This window comes from Schistocerca cancellata, chromosome 1 (genome assembly GCF_023864275.1).
Source record: "Schistocerca cancellata isolate TAMUIC-IGC-003103 chromosome 1, iqSchCanc2.1, whole genome shotgun sequence".
NCBI classification, from domain to species: Eukaryota; Metazoa; Arthropoda; class Insecta; order Orthoptera; family Acrididae; genus Schistocerca; species Schistocerca cancellata.
In genome coordinates this window covers 473725343-473751839 of record NC_064626.1, presented here as the reverse complement: position 1 = coordinate 473751839, position 26497 = coordinate 473725343, and the positions used below count along the sequence as shown (strand labels likewise).

General features: G+C 38.6%; 2 protein-coding genes across 3 annotated transcripts in view; one reads left to right on the top strand and one right to left on the bottom strand.

Annotated features, from left to right (window-relative positions):
- LOC126177132 (eIF-2-alpha kinase GCN2) overlaps positions 1-22005 on the bottom strand; it is a 317728-nt gene extending 295723 nt beyond the window's left edge. Inside the window, exons 1-2 of the mRNA XM_049924405.1 lie at positions 21979-22005; positions 21721-21825 (exon numbers count right to left, since the gene is read on the bottom strand). Coding sequence (XP_049780362.1) covers positions 21721-21768 — 48 coding nt within the window. The 5' untranslated portion in view covers positions 21769-21825; positions 21979-22005. The remainder of the gene's footprint in view (positions 1-21720; positions 21826-21978) is intronic.
- Positions 22006-22031: 26 nt separating this feature from the next.
- LOC126177141 (nucleolysin TIAR) lies at positions 22032-24234 on the top strand. Of its 2 annotated transcripts, none has more exons than XM_049924423.1 (2): positions 22032-22123; positions 22418-24234. In XM_049924423.1, exon 2 carries the CDS (start codon positions 22590-22592, stop codon positions 23799-23801), a length of 1212 nt encoding a protein of 403 aa, XP_049780380.1. In that variant the 5' UTR covers positions 22032-22123; positions 22418-22589; the 3' UTR covers positions 23802-24234. The 2 variants fall into 2 exon arrangements, with proteins under 2 accessions (XP_049780380.1, XP_049780372.1); XM_049924415.1 differs by lacking the exon at positions 22032-22123 and adding an exon at positions 22236-22337.
- The last annotated feature ends 2263 nt before the right edge of the window (positions 24235-26497 follow it).

Genomic DNA, 26497 nt, shown 5'->3' with positions numbered 1-26497 from the left:
AAAAACCGCCGCAATTCCTCTGAAGGGTCTCGTCATCGTGAGACTGGGAAGGCACAGAACATTCGATAAGGCAGTTTATGCCTCAGGGTCACCTGCTGCTACCGACTTTCTGCCTGAGCAGTCTATATCCATTGTGTCTGAGGGTCCGGCGAGATCTAGGTCCTCAGCGGATGTCAGAATCTCCACTTCATCCGCAGATGCAGAGGGGGACCTTTGTTTTGGATTTCTCTCGCTGCTCCTTGGGTTTCCCTGGCTGGGAGGACTTCACTGATTCAGTCTCTGGGACTGAGGTTGAGCGTGAAGCCCTACAACCAGCTGCTTTTGGGCTCTTCAGCCACTGGCGAGTGTCATCTTTTCCACTGGCAGAAACTTGGAAAGGGAGTGACCCAAGGGACCCCTTCCTAGCGAGAGGAGCCGAAGAAGACTTACGCTTCTCCAGCTCAGAAGTGGGGACTGATATCCCCGATGGTTGGGAGGGTGTTGCTCCCGAAGTAGGTGCTGCGGTGGTGCAGAAGCAACAGGGAGGGAAGTGCCCCCCACCATCAAAGGGGCAGGTGTAGTCTTCTGGTTCTGAGAGGCGACAGGAATGCAAGGAACTGATGGGGTGACAACTGTTCTAATAGTGGCAGCATAAGAGGAGGTTGTAGCCACAGGATGTAGGCGCTCAAATTTCCTCTTAGCCTCAGTATAGGTCAGTCGGCCCAGGGTCTTATATTCCACAATTTTCTTCTCTTTCTGTAAAATCCTGCAGTCTGGCGAGTAAGGTGAATCATGCTCTCCGCAGATGACACCGATGGGAGGGGAGGCGCATGGAGTATTGGGATGTGATGGACGTCCACAATCTCAATATGTGATGCTGGAAGTCCAGTGGCATGACACATGGCCAAACTTCCAGCACTTAAAGTACCACAGGGGGGAGGGATGTATGGCTTGACGTCACAGCGGCAGACCATCAACTTAACCTTCTCGGGCAATATGTCACCCTCGACGGCCTAGATGAAGGCACCGGTGGCAACCTGATTATCCCTCAGACCTCTACGGAAACACTGGACGAAATGAACACCTCGCAGCTATAAATTGATGCACCTGCCCATCGTCAGACTGAAAAGTAGGTCCCTGTGGAATATAATACCCTGGACCATATTTAAGCTGTTATGGGGCGTGATGGTAACAAAAACATCCCTCAACTTGTCACAAGCGAATAATGCCCATGACTGGGCAGAGGATGCTGTTTTTATCAAGACTGACACAGAGTGCATTTTGGACAAGCCCTCCACCTCCTCAAACTTGCCCTCCAAATACTCAACAAAAAACATACGAGGTACCAGGGCGAATAAGCTTCACTGCCATCCTTAGCCTGGCATTCCCCCCATGGGGTGGCCAGGGAGGGGAACGATTTGGGGTCATATTTCTTAGCACTGAAGTTAGACTTTGCCCACTTAAGAGACTGCTGGCGGCGGACCACCAACAAGAGATGACGTACTATGCTTCATGGCGTGTCATCCACCCTGATGCCACCCACTCTGACCAGGGGCCCTCCCCACGGGCACCACCCAGCCTCGGCAAGGGCCATCCTGCCAGGTGGCCCTTGCAGCGAGTCCCAATGCCTCAGGGAGATGGGCATCTACTCCGTGATATATGTGGTGAGATGGAGAATGAGCGGAACTAAAAGGCGACGATGAAAAAGTGGGCTAATCTCAATGCACGATGGACACGATGCGCCCTTCCCCAATTGGCTCACTCTTCAGGAAAAATTAGAAAGATAGAGATTAAACCTGACAGGGGACCATCACATAAAGCCCGAAATGTGTGAGATTCGTTTTAGTAGCCTCTTACGACAGGCAGGAATACCTCGGGCCTATTCTAATCATCGAACCTGCAGGAGAGAGGGGGGGGGGGGGGTAAACTGAAGTAACAACACATTATATTATTATGAGGTGTCAACTTATTGAAAGGATAGGAAGACATATCAAATGTTACACTAAAACTGGCACAGAATGTTTACTCTTGAAATGTGTTGTAGAGGACGTTGTCGTCTTTTTTTTTTTTAACTTAGAGCAGTAAATCAGCTTTGGTGATGGAGTCCAGATGATCAACATGTGAAGTACACAGTCAAACTACTATTATACATAACTAACAACCCACATTTGGAGCAACAGCTACATTGCATTAGTGGTAACTGTGCCAGGATGCAAAACACAGAGTGCGTTGGAAATTTAAGAGAGAAACAATAAGAGAATATGAGAAGAAATACATGGAAGTAAACAGATAAGAACGAGGAAGATGAAGTAACTAAAGGGATAACTGTTTATTCCTTGAAGTTAACCAAAAATTTGATCTTTGTAAGACATTCCACGTAGACGATAAAGAGTGGTTAAAAGTGAAGAATATGGTGAGGAAAGTGTACCAGAAGAAACTACATAAGAGATAGAAAACCATTTTTTTGTGGTGAAGTACTTTCATGAAAATAATGTAGCTCAGACAACCTCCCTCCCAGCCCCCCCCCCCCCCCAACCCCAAAAAAACATAGGGATACATCAGACTCCCAAGGAGTTGTATGTATCATTACAGGACATAAAGCAATGCATGTGATACCAACACAAAGGATGTACTGCCTGTTCCCCACAGACAATTACAGATGTTTTAAACAGAACATTAGTACATTGTCAGTTCCGTCATTCGGGAAATACAAAATGATCGGCAAGTTCACTAGACCTCTCTCTGGATATTTATCTGCGGAAAAATTAGAACAATACTCCTACAAGGAAAAAAAGGCAACCTGGAAAATGGGCGAGTTCAGATGAAATTTAATGTACAGTAGGCCTCTTGTCTATTCAGAACTGCTTTATGGCATATACCAACACTCAGGATCATAATTTTGAGCACTTGATATGACAGTCAAAATTATAAACACACAAACCATACCTGAGGTGTATGTCTGCTTACATTTGGTACAATAAGCCAGAAGTTACCTCCTGATGAAGTAACAGGCGTTTGCAGCACTTACCTATTATTTGATCAAGTTCTACATGTAACATCATTGATCTCTTCTCTGAAGGCTGTTTCCAATACCACAGTAAAAAGTATATAGTTTCAATTTGGTAGAAGAATAAAAGACAGTGTTGGCATAGTCCATATCAATTCAGGCAGACTAGGAAAGAATCTTACCTTCATAGTCTTGGATGTTATTGACTTTAGCATATGTTAAAATGAAGGACTAAGTAAGGAACATGTATCTTTTTGTTTTCTCTACAAAAAATTTCTGCTCCAAGATACAGCCCTCCAAAGATGATACTGCACGTACCATTTTGAAGATGCGAATTTTGGAAAAAAATTTAAAATGCCGTATCTCTGGAACAGTTCTAGATATTTTGTTGTTTTTTTTTATTTTAAAGGTAACTGCTTTATAATTACAAAGAAATCCTTCATTTGGACTTATCTGTCAAAGTAATTTTACTATAGCGTTCTGAACTTCCTTTATAATTTATGGAAAATTTTTCTTTTCTTTTTTTTTTCAAAAATGCCAATCCATAAATTTTGATTTTTTTCTGTTGATTAGTATCATATAGTTCTACATTCCCTGAAAATGAGAGCTTCCACTTTTAGGTTGGACAGGTTTTATAAACAACTGCAATTTCTGCCATATATAAAAGCTGTTTTATTATCACATAACAGGCTCATAAAAAAAATCAAAATCTAGATTTATTTAACATAATTTTAGTTTTGAAAGATGAGTAAGAGACTCATTTTTTCAAGCATTTTAAATGGTTCCCAAATGTATGTGAATGGTCCAAAGACCTAAAAATTTCAATTTATACAACTTCTGTCCACTCTGTTTTGTACTGAAATTGGCCAGCCAATGAGCTACAAATGTTTTCCACTGCTGAAATTGGCCAGCCAATGAGCTACAAATGTTTTCCACTGCTTCAGTATCTTCCTTTGATATAGAGTGATGCCTTCCTGTTGAACCAATAGGAACTGGAGCACTTACACACTTCGAAACATTGTGAACATGAAGTGAGCGCTGGTGGCTTTGCTGCTTTCCTTCAGCTGGAAACTCATATCCAGCAGCTGGTCCATATGGTAGCATAAAGTTCACTACAATTTCGCTTAGCTCATAAGTGATGTCTATAATATCTGCAATCCACCAGTCACAATCATACACACATGCGTCAAACATCCCACACTGATGACTGCGCAGTTGAGTGCCCCATTCTCAGGTTGTGAATCCGAATTTTATCCTGCTGTTTCTGAGGTGTTGACCGAACAAACGCAATTTTTTCTTTCTCGCTCTTTAAGGTGCGTGCAATATGAGTTCACCTATCACTTACCAAAAATGTGTCTTCTTATTTCCTATCACAAGAGTAGTTTGTTTGGAACATTCTCCCTTTTTCTGCTCATGGAATTCTTTGATTTCCTCTTTGGGCAAACAAATGAGGGCTGTGGATTGCACAACTCTCGTAACATCCTCGGCATTCTGAATTGCAGCTGTATTTGGTCTGGAAAGATTACGTTTTGTAGCATGGTGCTTCAGCAGGCCTCCTACACTATCACAAAGGCCCCTTCCCGTGACCAGTATCACTGTATATCCAATCAGTTGGCACAAGTGACTTACTCAATTCAAACAGCTGGTAACAATTTTTAAAATGACTAGGAGCACCACCAGAAAGAATGATTATCTTCTCTGCCCCTGTTTGCATTTGAAGAATTTTGCACATAGCTAGCAAAGCATGTGCTGAGTCATGTCTTGTGTCATCACTTATAACTGTGACACTTGTGATCTTGTTTCGAAAATATGTCACTCCTGTGAAAATTGAAACCTGGTCATTACTCCAATGATACCCTTTTACTTCTTGTGGGAGAATTACAGACCAGTTCTCAGCAAAATCACAGTGAAGCACTAAACATAGTTTTTCAGCCTGTACACATCCTTTCTCTTCTGCAATGTGTTATTGTTGCAATTTCTTCAGATGCTGCTGTGTTACTGATTTTAATGACCATTTACCAAGTTCATCAATAAAAACTGTCAAAGGCAACATTTTCTTAATTCATTTATTTTCCTCCCATGTTGCATATGTAATTTCTGCACAGTTATCTGTTAAGTCTTCCAGGCCAAGTGTCTGTAAGTACAGTCCTCCCTTTCCAGGGCAGTCACCACATACTTGAAGTAAACAAGTCTCTCGCTTTATGTCACAGGCTACCAATGACTTCATACGCCCAACCAGGGTGTCATATGTCATGTGTTCCAGTAAGTTCTTCAAAGTTACCACACACAATTCAAAATTTGCACAGTACACACAAAACCAGACAGCTCTATGTGGATGTGGAACTACCCACTTAGGTTGTGGTGTATACAATTTTGATCTTCAAATATATGAACTAGTTTAGTTGCTCCTGTAAACTGCAAAAGTTTCTTTAATACTGCGAGTCCTGCACCTCCTCATTTTCACAACTTTTTGACCTTCAACTGTTACAGTTATAGTGTTTTTTTGTTGGCACTCTGGTGAGAACAGTCCCATTTATTTTCCAGATAAAACGACTGCACGATTTTAACTCGAGCTGCTTCTACAGGATGACCGTAATAGGGATCTGGTCTCCAAAGACTTCTTTTATACTGTAGATCCCACATTTCTTGATTTGTCTACCATGTACTTTGATACTGATGGAATGTGGTTCTTGTTTTCTTTGAAAATGTCTCTGGACTAATAATTAAAACTTGCACCTTTTCATTGTAGGATGCACAATATTCAACAGCTGAATTGATATTTGTGTAAAATTCCTAGAAAGAGGTGCAAGAGTGTTTTGGTTCATTTTCTTCTGAAGATGGAATTTCTACTTTGAAGAGTGTGGTCGGTTTTGCTGTAGTGTATTCATCCATAGCTTTAGTAATTTCTCAGGGCTTTCTTGATGCATAGAGCTCATAATTCAACTTCACTGAGCAGAGTTTCTTAACAGGACTAACACCTACCTCTGTAGCTGACTGATTCAGGTTATTTAATTCTTCCTCTATTGATGCAAAATCTGCACCATGGGAGGCTTCACCTTGTTCAGATACTGTCACTGTTGTTAACCTGTCAAAACATTTAGAACACAAAAAGTCATCACTGGAAACATCTTCACTTTGAAACAGAGTCTTCAAATGCTAACACTCATTCCCAATCTGAACAAAGTATGTTTTTTGTTTGCATTATATATCACTCTTTTATGGATACGCAAATAGTCAGCACACTTCACTCTCCTGTGGCCCCAGTCATAACACATTTTAAACAGTCCTTTTCACAAAACACACTGCAACAATGTCAACTGGCAAATTCCTCACGAAAACACAAAACTCACTGGATGGTCTTAAGAGTTCTTAGAAGCCCCTTCAGTAAACAGATTAGCACTGAACACATTCAATACATAAACCTGCAATGAACAACCACGACAAAGAAACTACAACAAAGTGTAAGAAATATCTGCAACAATGAAAGTGTAAAGAAATAACTGCAACAAAGAAAGTGATAAGAAATAACTGCAACACAGACAATAGAAATAAACATTGTAACAAAGAAATTAATAAGAAACAACTTCAGCGAAGACATACATTACCATTGAAAGCTAAAAAACATGATTTTTTAAATAATGAAACCTCTCTAACTTAAAAGTGGAAGCTCTCCTTTACAGAGAATACAGTACTACATTGTATTAATCACGAGGGGGGGGGAAAAAAAAAAAAACTTTTCTGGGTTGGCATTTTTGGGGAAAAAAAACTGTGAATTATTTAAAAAATTCAAAAGGCAACAGTAAAAGATCTTTGACAGATACAGGATGTGATTCAAAAGTTTCAAGACTTAACTCAGAACTAGACATTTATTGGACATTTAAGTACAGGGGACTAAAATTCTTCAAAATATGATCCTTCAACTTCAACACAGCGCTGACAGCGCGTCTTCCACTGTTCGTAGCCCTTCTGGAAGGCCTCAGGTGTCATGCTGTCAAGGGCCCTCATTGAAGCCTGCTGGACGGCGTCGAATCCGTTCCCTTTTAGGCCTTTCTTGATTTGGGGGAAGTGGAAAAAGTCACTTGGAGCGAAGTCAGAGCTGTAGGGTGGCTGCGGCAGTGTTGTCACGTTGAACTTGACCAAAACTTCGGCAACGGCATGCGACGTGTGAGTGGGTGCATTGTCGTGGTGGAGAATCCAATCGCCCTTGATCGCTGGGCGGACGCGGAGAACTCTATCCCTGAAGCGGCGGAGCACTTCAGCATAAAAGTCACCAGTGACATTCTGATCACGAGCAACAAACTCCTTGTGAATCACTCCTACTCAGAAATTAATCAGTCTTGAAACTTCCAAATCACACCTTGTATGTCCAAACGGAGTACACCATTGTAATCACAAAGAATTATCTTTCAAATAAAAAACTGTAACAAAATATCTAGAAGTGTTACAGAGATAAAGAATTTTAAATTTTTTTACAAAATTTGCATCTTCGAAATGGTGTTTGCAGTGTCACCTTTGGAGGCCTGTATCTCGGGCCAGGATATTTTTTTTTTTTTTGAAAAAACAAAAAAAATAATACATGTTTCTTACTTACTCCTGAATTCCCACAGAATTTGTCACACTCATATAGCTTAGTGAAACCCACATATAATCATCCAGTATGTATCTCTGCGTGAATGTTCAATAGTCAAAGAAAAAAACAAAATAAGTAAGGAAAAGTGGCTGATGGTACAATAAATTCTACTTTGACAAATAGTAGTATTTCTTAATAACAGTCACTGTTAAGTACATGAGAATCTTTAGAGTGTGAAGAAAAAATTTAATTTGATTTTGGTTGACTTCTTAGGGTAACAGAGGTGCTGCCAGATATCAGTCAGCCATGCACTATATTTCAACAGTGTGACTTATCTTTATTAGGTGGTAATTGAGCCTGATAGTTGAATGAACAGGTACAATACTTATACCCTCTACCTCCACCTTCAATGATTGGTTGTAGATACCCTGTCTGCAGTCTGTTCACACTAGAAATGTCCTGATATGTTCCATCTTATATCTGGTTTCTTTGCTGCAAGCTGCTGTTTTGTTTTCAATATGATGCACCTGACAGCAACCTGGCATTCTGTCTTGGTATGCTCCAGATGGTGTTGTGTCTGGGGATTATTTCTGGGGACCATGTTCTTAGTTCCTGAAACTTACTGGCAGAATAAAATTGACTTGAGCTCAGGGCCTTTGCTTTTTGCAGGCAAGTGCTCCACCGACTTCTAATTTGTTCTTTTTGTTAAGTTCTGCTGCAATGACCGTCCCATTTCAAGCAACTCCAGCGCAGTTGGTACCCGGTCTTGAGATTTATGTGGTTTTCTGCCACCCTTCTCTCTATTGTCGCTCTAGTAACACTGTCCCAGTATATGGTGGTCTGTACCACAATACTTCTTTCTCTCATAGACCATGATTAATTTCCAGACAATCCTTGGCAATGGCTGTTTTAGTTGCCTGTCTTAGCCATGTGGTAGGTGGACATGAAGCACACTTGATATTATGCATCTTTAGAATCCTGTTAATCTTGGCAGAAAGAGATTTTCCATAGAGCAGGTATGCCACAGTCTCTGCTTCACCTTGCTCTTCTTCTATATTATATGGCAGGCAGGCTGGTTGAAAGGCTTGATAATGTACTTATTTTGGCAGAAGGTTGAGCATAGAAGCTCTCTTTCTGACATCAGACTATCTTAGTGTAACAAGGCATGCACCTGTGGACCAATGTCTTTCTGTGAAGGGTGATGGCGGCTGCTAGCTTGCAGGAATAAATCAGCGAGCGTTGGCTTGCCATACACACTAGGACCAAATAACCCAGCTCTCCTTTTGACCAGTATATCCGAAAATGGCAGCAGACCATCCTCCCCCAGTTGCGTGGTGAAAATAACAGAACTACTATGAAATGTGAAAGATGACTTTGGTTGACAAGAACCATGTGCACCATACCAAGAACAGAATGCTAGTAAGATATTTCAATTTAATTTGTCTCCCAAGTACTTACAGTAGGAGATAGGAACAAGTACAAAAATTTAAACCTATTGGACACTATGTCCCATCATTAAATATAAACAGCATGTCTCCTGACACCATTAATGGACTTCTAAAGGTCATACTAGGGGCACTTTTCTAAAATGTCATGGGGTCATTCCAAGTCAATTCAACAAATTTGAGAAAATGTTCCAGCTGATAGTCTCAGATTTGGCTGAAATTTAGCACACCAATGCTACCAAGTGTGGAACACTCATGTACAAAATTTTGAGTTCCCTTGCCAATTAGTTCCAGAATAATGGCTTGTGAAAGGTGACGTGACCCGGAAATTGCAACCCACATCTGGCAATCTATCTTCAGACCCAACTTCAGGTCTTAATAAGTTTGGAACAATTCCGCACAGTCCAGTGAAATTTTTACAACCCAGTAACATCCATGTAGAGAACACACCCTATGAATCAAAACATCAACAACATATTTCTGAGGGAAAATAAAAAATTCCAAAATGTGATTTAAAAAATGTAATACATTAATAGGTACATATTGTAGGTGTCCTCTATGCCAAATATAATTCACTCAAAAAGGGTATACATTTTTTGTGGTAAGCTTAATGTGGCCTAAACACACACAGAACTCATCTTGCCCATATCAGTCAAACAAACAGAGTTACATGCACACGAAAATACAAAAATTTGAAAAATTACCTGAAAAACATTTTCAAAGTGTGGTAGCACAAAAGGGACAAGTGATACCCCTGCTGATGCAGACAGCTTGTTTCAGATAGAGCTGCAGCAATTGCTGGGAACCATTAGGCAACAGAAAGTTAAACAATGGTAGGTTTCAGGGACAGAATGAGTCATTGTTAGGCAGGAACAACAAAGGAAACAAGCAACAAATACAGGTTACTCATGTTTTTAAGATTCTAGTTCAGACTGGTCAGTACTGTTGTGGAAAGTCAGTTTGGAGGCAGAAGAGAGTACTAGTGATGCTTTTGTTCAAACAAGTTGCAGTATTGGTAGAGCACAAGCATCTGAATGTCATAAAACAACATATGGAACAAAATGTGGCATTCGCTTTGTACTGTATGATCTGAATGAATCGGCCAAGATTTGTTGCTATGGAGATCCGGGATACACCCTGTGGGCACAAGAAGTACGGTTCCAGGAAACTTAAGTGTTTGTTTTCATCATATGAAAGTGTTTCTGGATAAGTATTCTTTCCTACAAAGAAGTTGTTTTGATCCATTTCAGATTCATAAGGAGACAGTGAAGTGTAGCCTCAGAGAAATTGATATAAAATCAGTATTGAAAGTGAATCAGTGCATGGGACTTAACATGAAACCAGGACAAAAGTTATGTTCCAGGTGTGTTACACTGCTAAAAAAATGAAGAATATTCTGATAATTTACATGACAGTGATGAAGAGTATCAGCTACCTACAACCACAGTGGATGAGCAATTAAATACTTCAGTGACTGCTCTTGGTTTGTCTCCCATGAAGACACACAAAGTTGGGAAAAGAGACAGGCCCAGCTAAGGTAGAAGAACACTAAAAGAAGCTCAAATGGAATTACCACACAAAATAGCTGACACACTAATGGTGGAAGAGGAAGAACTATCTGCTCCAAAGGTACAGAAATCATGCCAGAAATGCTCTGATTTGGACAAAACTGTGCACGATTTGAAAGAAAAAAGTGCCCTATCCACACGCCAGAAAAAAGTAGCTATTCTTACTCTTGCACCTTCCAGCTGGTCTATTGACTACACTGCAAAGGAATTCGATGTTTCTACATATATGGTAAAGCAAGCTAGGAAAATAAAAGCAACCCAAGGAGTGCTTCCACAACTTCAGCAGGCTCAGGGTAAGCAATTGAGTTCAGAAATAAAGGTGCTAGTGTCGGAGTTTTATGAAAATAATGACTGCAGCCAAATAATGGCTAGAAAAAAAGATTATGTAACGGTGAAAATGGGAAATGTACGTGTACAGATGCAAAAAAGTCTGTTGCTATGCTACATATCAGAACTATATGTAGAATTAAAGGAAAAGTATCCCAATACTAAAGTAGGTTTATCATCTTTTTTCAATCTTCGGCCAAAATGGGTTCTGCCTGTAAGTGCAAGGGGCACACACAGTGTTTGTGTATGTGAGACACATCAAAATGCTAAGGTGATGTTGCTGCTATAAAGGATTCTGGTCTGGATTACAAAGGTGCAATGAAGCTGCTAATGTGTGACATCAGTTCCTACCAATGCCTGATACACAGGTGTAAAAGTGTCCTGGTAAGGCAAATCTTGCAGAACACATGAATAACAAACTGTATGGTGAACTCCTTATGGATGACGATGAACTTGTTTCTTATAAACAATGGACACACATGGATCGCACAAGTCTTGAAACAAAGCAAAGTACAGTGGAAGATTTTGTTGAAATGTATTGTCAAAAAACGGAAAAACTGACCACAGACCACACACAGCTTCACAGCAACAGCACAATTGGCTTATCTCCAGTTTTGTAAGGATAATTTGAAACAAGACGAAATCATAGTAATACTAGACTTTTCTGAAAATTATGCATTTATATTTCAAGATCCCATCCAAGGATATCATTGGGACAGCAGTCAAGCAACTCTCCAGCCATTTGCGATTTACTATAGAGGTGAATCAGGTGATGTGCCTGTCACAAACCTGTGCGTTTTTAGTGGCTGTATAATTCATGATGGCATTGCAGTTCATGCCCACATTCGCACTGCCATGGCATATGTGAAAAACAAGCTGCCTCACATACATTTTGTGAAATACTTCAGTGATAGGGCAGCTAGTCAGTAAAAAAAACTGTAAAAATCTCAAAAATTTATACATACATTACCATGATTTTCAGATTCACGCAGAATGGAATTTTTTCGCAACAAGTCATGGTAAAAATGTATGTGATGGTATTGGTGCTACCATAAAGTGCATGGCATCACGAGCTAGTCTGCAGCATCCTACCTAAGGTCACATTCTAACACCTCTTCAATTATTTACCTGGGTACAGAAAAATATCTCTGGCATACAATCATTCTATGTTTCGAAAGATGTGGTGAAATCAGTCGAAGAGTTGCTAAAAAGCAGACTAGAACACGTTAAAACTGTTGCAGGCACAAGGAGCCATCATCACTTCTCTCCAGCGGACTCTGACAATGTGCAGACTATCCGGTTATAACTATAGGTTCATGCACAACATGTGTCTTCACAGTGTGTCTGACTCAGGATTCAGAAGCAAAAGCAGCAACATACAACCATGTTGCTATGTTATTGCTGTTTATGATGACAGATGGTACTTAGGATGTGTTGCAGAGTGCTGTGAAGCAGAAGTTGATGTATTTGTGAACTTCATGGCACCAGCAGGACCAGCAAGATTATTTCATTGGCCATGTTTGGCAGACAGGTGTTGGATTCCTTTTGAACATATTCTTATGACAGTTCCAGTTCGTACCACAGTGCCAGGAAGACAGTACAATTTGCCACTCAATGTACAGAGTACAGTAGCTAAAGTGTGGGAGAACTTCTGTTCGAAGCACAATCGACTGGTTTTTAGCAGTTAAGGTGCAGTTAACATTAATGATAGGTTGTGTTAATCTGTCTATATGTTGTTGCTTAGTGATAAAACAGTTGTGGGAGAGGATAAGAAGAGGCAGAACAGTTTACAATATGTTTTTACAAAATTGTGTTGTGGAACAATGGCCACATCACCAAATACATCTGTCAACTTCCATTGTACACAAATGTCTTGCAATAACATGGTGAAATTTTGAGATATATATCATTATGCTCTACTTATGCAGTGTGTGAAATTTGGCTTGGATACCACTTGTCCCTTTTGTGCTACCACACTTAGAAAACCCATGTTTTTCAGGTAACTTTTCAAATTTTTGTATTTTCGTGTGCATGTAACTCAGTTTTTGTGATTGATATGGGCATGATGAGTTCTGTGTGTGTTTAGGCCACATTAAGCTTAACACACAAAAAAAAATTATACCCTTTTTGAGTGAATTATATTTGGCATAGAGGGCACCTACAATATGTACCTTTTAACGTATTACATTTTTTTAATCACATTTTGGAATTTTTTATTTTCCCTCAGAAATATGTTGTTGGTGTTTTGATTCATGGAGTGTGTTCTCTAAATGGATGTTACTGGGTTGTAAAAATTTCACTGGACTGTGTGGGAGAGTTCCAAAGTTATTAAGATCTAAAATTGGGTCTGAAGATAGATTGCCAGATGCGGGTTGCATTTTCCAGGTCACGCCACCTTCTTTCACAAGTCATACTTCTGGAACTAACTGGCAGCAGAAACTAATACTTTGTACACGAGTGTTCCGCACATGTTAGAATTAGTGTACTGAATTTCAGTCAAATCTGAGACTATGAGCTGAAGCCCCAGGTTGAACTGACATGGATTGACTCCATGTATAATAGTACACTAAAAGGACTGCACACAGGTAAGTCCTCTTGCTGACAGAAGAATGCTACAACACAGATTGGCCCACAATCTGAAGCGAATTACCAGCACTTTGTTGCATCTCTACAGCTGGGAAGACTACGTCACAACCAGGTTGTAGGCTTTGGCAACTACATCACACGATCTTCACTTTCCAGCCACAATACCTTCCATCAAAACAATGCGATGACATGCAGGGGATAATACAATGTGACACAGTGGCCCTGTCACAGGCATCCTTTGCTAACTCATCTTGTTGAATCCACAAACGTGCCCTGGTACAAAGGAGAATTACGTCTTCCCTTGCTCTTGAGAGAGAGAGAGAGAGAGAGAGAGAGAGAGAGAGAGAGAGAGACCTGGATGCTATGGAATTGTTTCTCTGTTGTGTACATATGCTGGATAGCCTAGATGGCATGTTAGGTACTCAGAGCAGATGAGGAATTCTATGGGATGATATCATCAACTTGTCTAGTACCCTGGAGATCACAAGCAACTCAGTATTGCACAACGAGCAATTTTGCAATACTTGTTCACTTTCATAAAATGTAGACCTAAACATGCACTCTGAAGTCATATATTTGTCTCATTCCACATCAAGTGTCCTTTGGTCACAACTTCATCATCTTCCAATTTTGTTGAAATGTATCTAAGGGGCCTGCATGAACTGGCAAAGTTTCGGCACTATCTGTAACTCTGTGTATGTACTAGAGTCATTTTCACAATGATTACTTTATTTGGAACTGGAAATGTGTGAAAAAATGCAAGACACTGTTCCTGACCTTAAATAGATGGGTTCCTCAAACATGCCATCTTGACAAATTTTTGTATTCAGAAATAACACAAATGAAAATAAAGAAGCAACAACCATCTCTCTTCGAACGCCACCCATTTCTCTTCGAACTTCCTGAAAAAATTTTCCTATGAACCACCCCGCCCCTCCCCCAAATATTTCAATAAGGAACAGGTAGTGAGGAAACATGATCATTTGACAGTATCTATCAGAAAGCTAATAATGTATGAACTACATTAAAAACACCAAATGTAACAAATTTTGCCTGTCTTAAAAGATAGTGAAGCACTGTGATGTTAAAATTAACCTTTGGGTGTGAGTAAAAACATTTTGGGTATTACATCACATATTATCAAACACTAAAAATTACTGTACTGACACGACCTAAAATGTTTTCATTCAAATTGACACTGGTGATGGAAGCACATGAACTTAATGTTCAGGTTGCTAACAGCTTTACTTATGTGATGTCACTGAATAGAGCATTTTACATCTATTAAAAAACATGTATTTTTGTTCCTAACCTCTTTTAGCCTTTTCAGGCCACACAGAGCGCCTGATGAAGATTGCCAATTACACAATCAAAATTTTGTGTTCAACGTGGATTACCAGCAGAAAACCTAATTTTCCAAGATGATAATTGATTTGTAAAAGGCAACTCAGCTAACATGTACAGTGAAGTCTGATATAAAACCAGGCCAAAAACTGTGCCCATCACACAGAAAAGATTTTTCCACGAAGAAGACTCCACAGATGTTAATTCCATACCAACCACAATAAGTCCATATTTCTGAAGTTACAAGTACAAACTCGTCATCTGTTGGAACATCACCACTGAAATTATACAAATTGATTCACAAGATAGCTATGCTAAGTAAAAGATGTGCCAGTTAAAGATGCAGTTATTAAGAAAATTGCATCAGTTGGCAGAGTTGAAGTTAGTGAATCGGAGTAAGCTAGAGCAAGAAAAGAATGTCATAGTCGTTCAGATTACAAGCAGGTGATCAAAGAAATAAAGAAATCCAATTGTCAAGACAAAAATTTCATTTTGACCTTAAATCCCCAAAGATGCTCCATTAAAACGACTTCAGAAGAATTTTAAATTTCAGAGAGAATATGAAAGCAGCAAGCAAGCTATAGAGGGAAAAAGTAATAATCCAAATCTAAAAAGCAAGCCTGGATAGAACCTTCCAGAACACAAGGCAAAATATTATAGAACTTTTTGAAGATCAAGGACTTATTCCACATTATTTGTACAGGCAGAAAAGTCTGTGTTTTTCACAATGCACTAATTTTCTGACAGTCAGGCAGACGAGGCACTGAAAATGAGTATGTTTCCAGTGGCTTTTACTCACTCCCTATTCCTGTTGAAATACAGTCTATTAGAGTAACTTTTAACCAGTCAGGGTATCTTTGTACCAGTTACTACTTTTGTTTCAAATGGAGGCTGCTCCATGTACTTGTATTATTTTATACTAAAAGTAACAGATTTATTACCTCTGTGGTTTCCTGTTGGCATTTCAGCTGTCTTTCCACCTTCTTACAAACTCTCAGGCTCGTTATTATGCTAAAATTGAACTGAGCATCTGGTGGCAGTGTTTTTAAGTTGACCAATGCCAGGTTCATACAAATACTTTGACATTTCAAAGTAAACCTGCAATACTGGGAAATACAGAAGCGTCCGATTCCACCTGTCTGCTTTGACCCAAGACGTCAGAAATATGACCACAAACACAAAAATACATGGAAAAACCAACACACACACGTTCCACAAAAAACCTAATGAAACTAACGGGACAAGCGTGGGAAATTGGGGATTTTTGGGTGGGGACAAAATAAATATAAACAAATTTAGACACACACCACCATTCCAAACAACACAAAACGACGAAAAAAAAAAAAAAACTGACAACACAAAACTCCCCAAATTCCACTAAACACAATATCCTCTGTTATCGGACACTTCCCTTGACCAATATAGCTCAACAGCAGCTCCCGATCCCACAAATTGGAATTGAACACTTCCCTTGACCTATATAGCTCAACAGCAACTCCCGATACTGGAAAACCCACAGCCACAACCACACATTGGAATCGAACACTTACCTTGACCTATATAGGTCAAGAGAAACTACCGATACCAAATCATAAAACCCAAAACTACAACCACATCCACAATCATCACTACCTCAAAAAACACAACAAACCAACAAAACTGAAATCAAACACTTCCCTTGACCTGTTATCCTTACGACATCTCCACATACAGCCGTCCCTGGTCCGAGACGCTGGAACTTTAAGCCAGCCTCATTTCTTCACGATATACTCAACACTTCACGACTTAATCAAAAAATCCAAATAGCTGAAGAAATTTTATTAGAGACAACACACTGTCCCCCATTATCGCTGACAACCGAAAACTGTTGACCTTGTCAGTCATATCCATACCTACCAAAGATATACATATCATTTGGTAAGTCACATCATCTTTGTTTTTAGGTATATTTTTCCTTCATGGAATGTTTCCTTCTATTATAACCATATATATATATGAATATAATAGAGGGAAACATTCCACGTGGGAAAAATATATTTAAAAAGAAAGATGATGAGACTTACCAAACAAAACAAATCCTGCCAGCGCTTTTGTTTGGTAAGTCTCATCATCTTTCTATATACCTAAAAACAAAGATGATGTGACTTACCAAATGAAAGTGCTGGCAGGTCGACAGACACACAAACGAACACAAACATACACACAAAATTCAAGCTTTCGCAACAAACTGTTGCCTCATCAGGAAAGAGGGAAGGAGAGGGAAAGACGAAAGGATGTGGGTTTTAAGGGAGAGGGTAAGGAGTCATTCCAGTCCCGGGAGCGGAAAGACTTACCTTATGGGGAAAAAAGGACGGGTATACACTCGCACACACACACATATCCATCCACACATATACAGACACAAGCAGACATATTTAAAGACCATCACCTAACACACCACCAGAGGGCACCATCGATCACATCAAAACGACACCTACAAACACGCCACTCTCACAAACTAAATTCCGCACCGTCGTGATGTCACACACCACAACAGCCTTATGTCACGGGTCAAAGCAGACGGGTGGGATTGGACGCTTCGGTCGATCCCAATACTGAATCAACAGTTTGTTTTTACTTCTTATTAAAATCAGATTTCCTTCTGGCATGATTTAAATTTACACAATGCTTTTTGCGACTGGTCTAAAGTTACCCTCAAGGACAGTTAACTTAAACTAGTATTAAAACAGAAATTGTACTCTAACGAGGCATAGTTATTGTAAATTTTTACTCGCCTAAACATACAGTGACTATAGATATAAAATGTTACAATGCCTATGGTGACGTGTAACTTACTTTATGTCCAGTATTTTCAAAAAATGGAAAAAATTGGTACAAAGTTACCCAGATAGATTCCACGGAGAAAATATGTCAGAACAAAATTTTTCAAGTATTTTTAGAATGTGACATGGACACTGATCTCTTAATCTTCATGTACGTTAGTTCTGTATTCTGTACAAACAACTGTGACAGGATGGCAAAATGCAGAGTCCTAACCCTATTATATTAGGTACAACAGTCTGCCAAACATGAGAATTTTTTTTACACATTTCCAGTTCATAAGAAAGTGGACCACATGAAAACTGCTTTAGTGTCTACACCAAGTTACAGATGGAGATAAAACTTTGCACAAGTTCATGTGGATTTCTAAGGTGCAATCTATATAAATTTCAACAAAATTGAAGCTGTCAGAGTCGGTAGTACCTTCAAGATTTTGACAATGGACATGGAACACCCATTCATTAACTACCACATCAAACTTGGAATTGGTATTAGTGATTATTGCTTAGTTTAATTTAAAATTAAATGCACGCTAATTGGTACTTATAACAAGTATTCTCTTTTACTATAATACTATAGATGATGTGATAATACTCTATAGCTGTGTGCATTCCTGTGAAACTTCATTACCGTTTAAAATGTATATTCCAAGTCAGGACTTCAATTTATACCAACACCTTTTTGCAGACAAGGCTTCTACCATCTACAATATCCAGGCGTCATTCATCATCTCATGGCCTACCGTTACAGCCTCAATTCTGCCAATACCTCTATTCCACTTTCCAAGCTCATCGTAAGCTCTCCTGCCTATCATACTAAACTAACACTTCTGCATGATAAGACAGATTCATTGGGTAAATGAATTCTGAAATGCTAGTTGAGAAAGACGTAAGGAAGAGCACTTATGTACCTTGGAAAATAGAATGGAGATACTGGAGGACTGGGCTGTGAGTGAACCAAAACCATGTTTTTGAGTTTAAATATTTGTAGTTGAGAAGTCTGTGTGTGGTGTATTAAATGGTAACGGCATGTTCCTGAGAAGCTTTACTGATAGTGATGCACTGGTTGAACTACAGCTTTCAGTGCCACTTCCCAATGACAAACTTTCACTTTCAGAATATAACCTAGGCCTTGGGCTATGCTACAGAACAGCCAGTCACACCTGAGACACTCTATTCGCATTTCCTGGATTCACCAATTAGCAAAACTATCACCTTTCAACCTAAGCTACACCTCAGGTTACAATACAGATCAGTCTATCACCACAACTTTTACCAAAAAATAGTATACTAGATGCAAAAATACTTTTGCCACTGTTATGTTCTCTGTTTGTGCATGTATGACATCTGATGCTACAACATCATTACATCCTGGGGCAAAGCAGACACCCAATATTGGTAGGACCAGTTGACCAGAGCATCTGTGTCTGCTCACTAGGTTTGGTGTAAAAGAAATTCCACTGGAGAATATATGTAGTCCTGCACATAACCTCACTGCTTTTCACTGCTCTGTATAAAATTTTGCAGCTGACAAAGATTGAAAACTTATTGTTATATGGAATGCTGCCTGCTGTTTAATTTGAAAGAAATAAAACCTGCTATTCCTTGTATCTTGTGGTTCAGTTATTTAACAAATCATGTTAATTATATTCCAAGACGTTATTATGAGCATTTTTAAAGGTTTGTTGGGTTCAGCAATTTTCACAATACCATCAGAATGCAGTTTCTTATATTTCGAATAGGTAAACAGGGACTTCACCTGCAAACACTTACTGCTTTTTGTATACTGCACAAGTAATCTTTAAAATTTTAAGGATTACAAGAATGTAAAGAAGTATGCTTATTTTGTGTGTTCATATCCAGGTGCCAGAGCTCTTTCCTTAACTTGTGACAGCCTGCACTGAAGCTATCATAATTTTTCATCTTAGCTTCTTTTATTGTGTTTCTTTTGGACTCTTTTAATTTATTGTGGTATATAATATCCTTACTAATGGCACCTTTAACTGAATTGTGCCAGTTCTTTACTGTTATAATGGTGCTGTTACTCTGACAGTTTCTTTTATGTCCTGTCAGATTTCCATAAACACCGTCTAGTGTATTCTTAGAAAAAAATGAGTTATAATTTATTGAAACCTTTGGTTTTAAAGCCTTTAAATGGAGTGCATCACTGGCACAATGCCTGCATATTTCTTATGCTATTTTGTAAACGAGTAATGTCTTTTTATTTTTATGATCCTACTACTCATAGATAATTTTAATGCTTCACCAGATAGCAGAAGCCTACTGTGCTGTGAACCACAAACAATGGTTTATTTCACAGTTGCCATAGCCAGGGTGCAGTGGTTATGGCATCAGACATTTAACATTAATCTTCTTTCCTTCAAAAAACAAAGGGTTTGATAACAGAATCAGACTAGAATGTAGTATTTGAATCCCCCCCACACACATCAAAACCTTCATTGTGACAGACTGATTTGTAATGTAGGTTATGTTGGAGGGTAAGAAACTTATACTCAATAACATACAAGTCTCTTCAGAATTTAGTGTCTTATTATGAACATGTAGTCCACATAAACAATGAAAAATGTTGCGGAATCCACTAATAACTTTCACTGGATGAGTAACAGGATTATGATTTATTTATATACTTTGCAGTATTAACTACTGCCCCATTCTCAGACCACTTCCCATGCTTGCGAAATTTTGTTGTTATTTTCAAATGAAATCTACTGTCTTATCTGTAAACCAGGTAACAACAAACTCATTTTTATGTGTATTCACATTTTTTTCAGGTAATAAGTCTTTAAGTGCCTCATTCATGTGAAAGTGTATCAATGCCTCTTCATTAACAACAATTTGAGTAAAATGTTAGTTTTCTGTTGGTTGTATTGGAATGTTTCAGTACATAATCTATTGTCCACAACCAACACCAATATGGTTCGGTGACACACAGTTTAAGATAGTAGCAACCACTAAGCTCAGCTCATTAATTATTTTGACAGAACTAAAGCAGGATCTTTGATAACTGACACTTAGCACATTTACAATATTCTCTACATGTCAAGTAAAAGTGTGGTCTTAAAATTGCGATTCTTGGCATAGTATGTCCAGTAATGATCCACAAATTTTGCAGGTCTGGAACCAAATGCAGTGTTTTGGTGCTACAGGTTATATATAACACACAGTATTATACTTCTGATAATGAACAGTAGACCAATTTTGCAACTTTTCTTAGGGAGCTCTGTTTTCTCATGCATTTGGCCTTGAGGATGTAACTGAATAAAGTAATGCGAGGTTTGAATTTCAGTCTCTTCACACCAAATGTATTTTCTTACCTCTGACAGTAATGTAGAAAGTTACTAAGTTATTCATAGTATCTGCCACTGGATCTCCATGTGCAGCATAGGAAGGGTTGAAAGGCTATGTTAATTTAATTTTTTATTGTTAAAAGTATTTGGAGCCAAACATTAAGCACCATATTTGAAAAGTCAAGAACACGTAGTGTATGGGCCTAAGAGAAATACTGGATGGTGAGATTGTTCACTCAACTTTCAACATGGTAATCAGTTTTTGGACAAAACCCATAATCTTCTATTAAAACAGTTTCGTTGCTATATGGTTTTGCGAAATTTAAGAAAAACGCTCAGCCCATAAAAATGTCAGTCATCTGCATATTTACCAATAAAGATTGTCAACTTTGGAGAACGACTAAGTACGGAAAGATTAAGCATACCTGGCCTAACATCAAACAGCACACTGTTAAATACAACAAACTTTCCACTATTCTTCCTCAACAAAAGGTAGTAATCTTTAATTCATAAAATATATATCAAACTTCGTCACACCTTCCAATTAGTCTCTCAAGATTTTTCTTACACGTCGCTACCTAGCCAAAATATGTGCATTTACCTCCTATGAATACACAAGTTTTACCCTAAATTTATCATCAGTATATCAATTACTTGTTTAGCAGTATGAGGCAAAATATTAAACTCTGAACCATGATGTTTTCCACAAAAATGTATTTCCAATCAATATTCCATTCAGTAGCAAACATATTCCGCGTTATGTTTACCTTTAATGCTTGTATTTCATTTTCTTGGCGTTCTTCCGGAGATTCCATACTACATAGCACAACCCGTAAGCCGCGTACCACACATTGATGACGCTGAGTCTTGATCTACATTTTCAACAAAGCAAAGGTGTCGTTAGTTCTATTTTATTTTCAAGACTTTTTCTGTGTACACATCAGGATCAGTGAAAAGCGAAGCGAAAAATAAAATCGTTCCGCGTAAGGGATATAAAATATATCATCTACAAGTTAACCCCGCACTTTTGAAATTGCCAGAGCTATGTTGATTTTATCTTGCACAGTGCATGTTGATTCTTTGACTTTCGAAGATAGTGGAATATCTGCATTTACGCATTAGTACAACCCATGTGAGTTTGTGTGTCTTACAATTATATGTTACCTTTATGTAAGTATTGAACCAGTTATTTAACTATTACGATATATTTCGTCATCAACAAGTATTTTCTATCAAATTTATATGAATTTTTTGTCGATATATTTTGATACTAACATTGAATCTTGCCAAAGATAGAATATGTCATGAGTAGTCCGCCCTTCATTTTATCTCACTGTAGTGGGGAGGAGTGTTGGAAGGATTGTTGTGTGATATTACAGCCTTTGTAGGTATTTTTTAGGTTGTTGTTAGTTATATCTATTGTTGTGATTGTTCGTTAACAAATACTGTTTGAAACGTTTGTAGGATGGTGCAACATCAAGATAGAAAAATGTCACTTTGAAATAACGCTTCTGAGCGTGGTCGAACATTTGAGCATCGTAATGCGTCTAGCATTTGTACAAGCATATGTGGATTCAGCGGGCTACTAATCAACGAAGTACTTATAGTAATTTACTTACCTGGTGCGAGGAATAATATGTCAAGACCGATGAGTGACGAAAGTCATCCTCGGACCTTGTACGTCGGTAATCTGGACGCTTCCGTGTCAGAAGACCTGCTATGTGCCTTGTTCTCGCAGATCGGTCCCGTCAAAGGCTGCAAAATCATTCGTGAGCCCGGAAATGACCCTTACGCATTTCTGGAGTTTACGAATCATCAAGGGGCTGCTACAGCCCTTGCTGCTATGAACAAGAGGCTATTTCTGGACAAGGAAATGAAGGTAAACTGGGCGACATCTCCAGGTAATCAACCTAAACAAGACACTAGTAATCATCATCACATTTTTGTAGGGGATCTGAGTCCTGAAATTGAAACTCACACACTTCGGGAAGCTTTCGCGCCATTTGGAGAAATCTCTAATTGCAGAATTGTTAGAGATCCGCAAACTTTAAAATCTAAAGGTTATGCGTTTGTTTCATTTGTGAAAAGAGCAGAAGCAGAAAATGCAATCGCGGCGATGAATGGTCAGTGGTTAGGAAGCCGCAGCATTAGAACAAATTGGTCTACAAGAAAACCTCCACCTCCTAGAAACGAAAGGCCGCGTCATGCGAATAATAAATTGCACACATTTGATGAAGTGTACAACCAGTCAAGTCCAACTAATTGTACAGTCTACTGTGGAGGTTTCAGTAGTGGTATAACAGAAGAACTTATGCAGAAAACTTTCTCACCATTTGGAACGATACAAGATATTAGAGTTTTCAAGGACAAGGGATATGCTTTCATCAGATTCTCAACTAAAGAATCAGCAGCACATGCCATTGAGGCCATTCACAATACAGAAATTAATGGTCAGACAGTTAAGTGTTTCTGGGGAAAGGAAAGTGGTGATCCAAATCATGCTCAGGCTGGAATGGGCCAGCCAGCAGCAGGTGGAGCACAGTATCCATATACTTATGGTCAACAAATGGGTTATTGGTATCCACAGAGTTACCAAGCAGCTGCACAAATGCAGGGACAGTATCTTCAAGGAATGCAACCGGGTTATGCATATGGTGGTGGGCAGTTTGGCTATAGCCAAGGCTACATGACAGCAGGCAGAATGGGTGTGCAACTACCGACAGCTACTTGGCAGGGAGTTCCAGCTCAGCCACCAGTCCCTCCTCAGCAAATGCCTCAAGGAACTGCTATGCAACAGCCTGGGGCTGGCATGGTGGCATACACAATGCAGCAGTTCCCAACGCAGTGATGTGGAATTTGTATAAACTTGGTAAACTGCTGCTGCACAGAAAAAAAGAGTATCTTGTTTATAAGCAGAGGTCTGCATAATGCTACTCAACCAGCTCTTGCCTTAAGAGAGGGATGGGAACATGGTTTTGCTTCTTTTCCAGTAACAAATGCAAGATCATTTCGTAGTATGTGCAAACTCGTGTTTATAGTTGGTTTTTGCAACAAACTAATGGTGTGTATTATTAAAAGTGGAGAACAATATTGCATCTGACAGGCACCTTACCATTGGCCATGACTCCACTGCAGGACTAAAGCAGACATGTTCTGTTCAGTAGCAACATTCATGGCATATAGTGTTGTGTTTTAAAAAGTAAAAAAAATCATAAAAGATGTGTTTACTGAAGAGAGATGTAAAAAGTGATAAGATTTTGTAGATTTGCTAGATGACAACGGCATTTTGTATGCTCTCATGGAGCCCCCAAGATTTTTCTTTTCTGGATTCAAATGTCACTGGCAGGATGCTGTTTGTAAGTGAAAAATTTTCTACTTTTAAATATGTTTGTGAACTATTTAATTATGTAACATTGAATAGACTGTGCTGTCATTGCATTCCACATAGATGCTCAGAATTTGTGTGTAAAACTGTTGATGGGATGATTTGTAAATTGGAAACAACTATTGTTTACACATCAGACTTCCTGCAAATTGTTTATTTAGTGTAGATTTGGAGTTTTAATTTTGTACTGTGTCCTGCTGGTGTTAACGCCATACAACTGATCAGCGTGTTGTATTCTTAGCTTTAAGTTAAACATGTCACATGAGTATGTAATGCTGTTGTTTGAATCCAAGCAGCTAACTTGATTCACTGATTGTTATAATAAAATATTTGGGTCTGGGTGAAAATTGTGTACATATTAACAGATTCAGTAACTGTAAACTCCTGTTATCCTAGTTTGCACCATTCTGGAATTTTTGTTTAAATTTTTTTCAATATGCATATTACATGTCATAAATTTTGAAACTGTTTTGTATATTATTGCCACTGCCAGTATTGCAGTTGTAAACAGTGAAGAATACACTTTATATGTCTAGTGTATGGTGTCATTGTGTAGTTTTCAGCAACAACTTTGTTAAAAAGTTTTAATCAGAACTTGTGAATAGAGCAAAATTTGTTAAAAGTTACTTTTTTTCTTGTTTTTTTGCTATGTTACATGACAGGTTATATGCATATTCCAAAGGTCAGATCATCATTTCAGTTTATGTTAAATTGTACTGTTTATTTTACATTGGGTTGCACCATGAAGTATCAAGCAGTACAAATAACAGTGTAAGAGAAATGTGAATACATTTGTTTCTGGGAATATATTACCATGTTCATAAAAAAAATTGTACTGTTTTTATTAAATGCCTGTCTCTAGAGAAGGTACTACATAGCTGTCCCTCTTTCATTCTGATCTTTATGGTGAATATTCTGCAGAGTGAGACAGAAGGTAATATAAAATTGATTTGTTGTCCAGGTTGATAATGTCTCTTTGGAAAATTTTGAATTTTATTGAAGTTAACTATAGCAAAACACAGTGGCAAAAGTGTTAAAATAGGTACAGCTATTCAGTTAATGGAAATATTGTAGGCCTAATAAACGTTTAATCTCTCTGGAACATCCTCTGATGTAGGATTTGGGAACGCCGTTAGTGTAACAGTTGTATACAATCTCTATTTAATTTTACAATAAGTTGTTGTGTTCTCCTCCAGAAAGAGACCCTAAGAGAGAAGGTGCTCAACTATTTACAAGTATTTCCCATACTGATTTTTAACATTATTTTTGAACAATAAAGACCAAGATAGGTATGTAGAAGACGTGCTAAAACTTTCTATGATGATGTCCAAAACAATCACTGCCTGCCCCTGTCTTCCAAAACATACTGGAGAACAAAAAACCTTGAATTTCAGCATCCAGATTAATTTTTTATTCTGCTACGTTGTAAAAGGGTTACTCTACATGATATTGCTCTACAAGGTTGCATTCCAAATGTTGACATTAAAATTGAAATATTGCTTCATAGATGACATGTCATCATAGCTTTTAAAAATTTACAGTCAACTGTATCAGAGAAGAAAAAAAGGCCTTTTTTTCCTCTTGAGTTCATACACAAAATAAAGAAGTGAAGGGATCTTTGATGGTTGTCGCAGCCATTGTGTATTCCAGGTTTGCTTGCAAGTGTTTCTATGTTTCCTTGCAACTTCAGATTGGAGGTACCAAGAAATTTTCTTACTGTTAACCGACTTTTAAGAGCATTAGAACATTTCTTGTGAGATATATGGAACTTGCTTTGTGTTATATACCTGCTCGAATGAACGAATAATGAATGAGTGAGCTGGAGTGTTGTTCTTGCTTGCAACCTACAGTTTCTAATCATAATAAATCATAACTTTTACTTTTTAGGTAATTTAGTTTGTATTTTTCCTCCATGCATTGTTCACACTATTGGTCTAGATGGATGAGGATGATTAGTAGTAGGCTTTCTCATCTTGTATTGCTTGTGAACAGCGCTTTGGTTTCCAGCCTAGTGGCAATGCCAAAATACTTATGATATTTGTTGAAATGTCACAATATGTCAAGGATAGCACTTTGCCAACTCGCAACCAAACTGTCACCTTACAACATAACTTAGGCCTTGGGCTGCCCACGTTTTAAAAACTGAAATCGACACACAC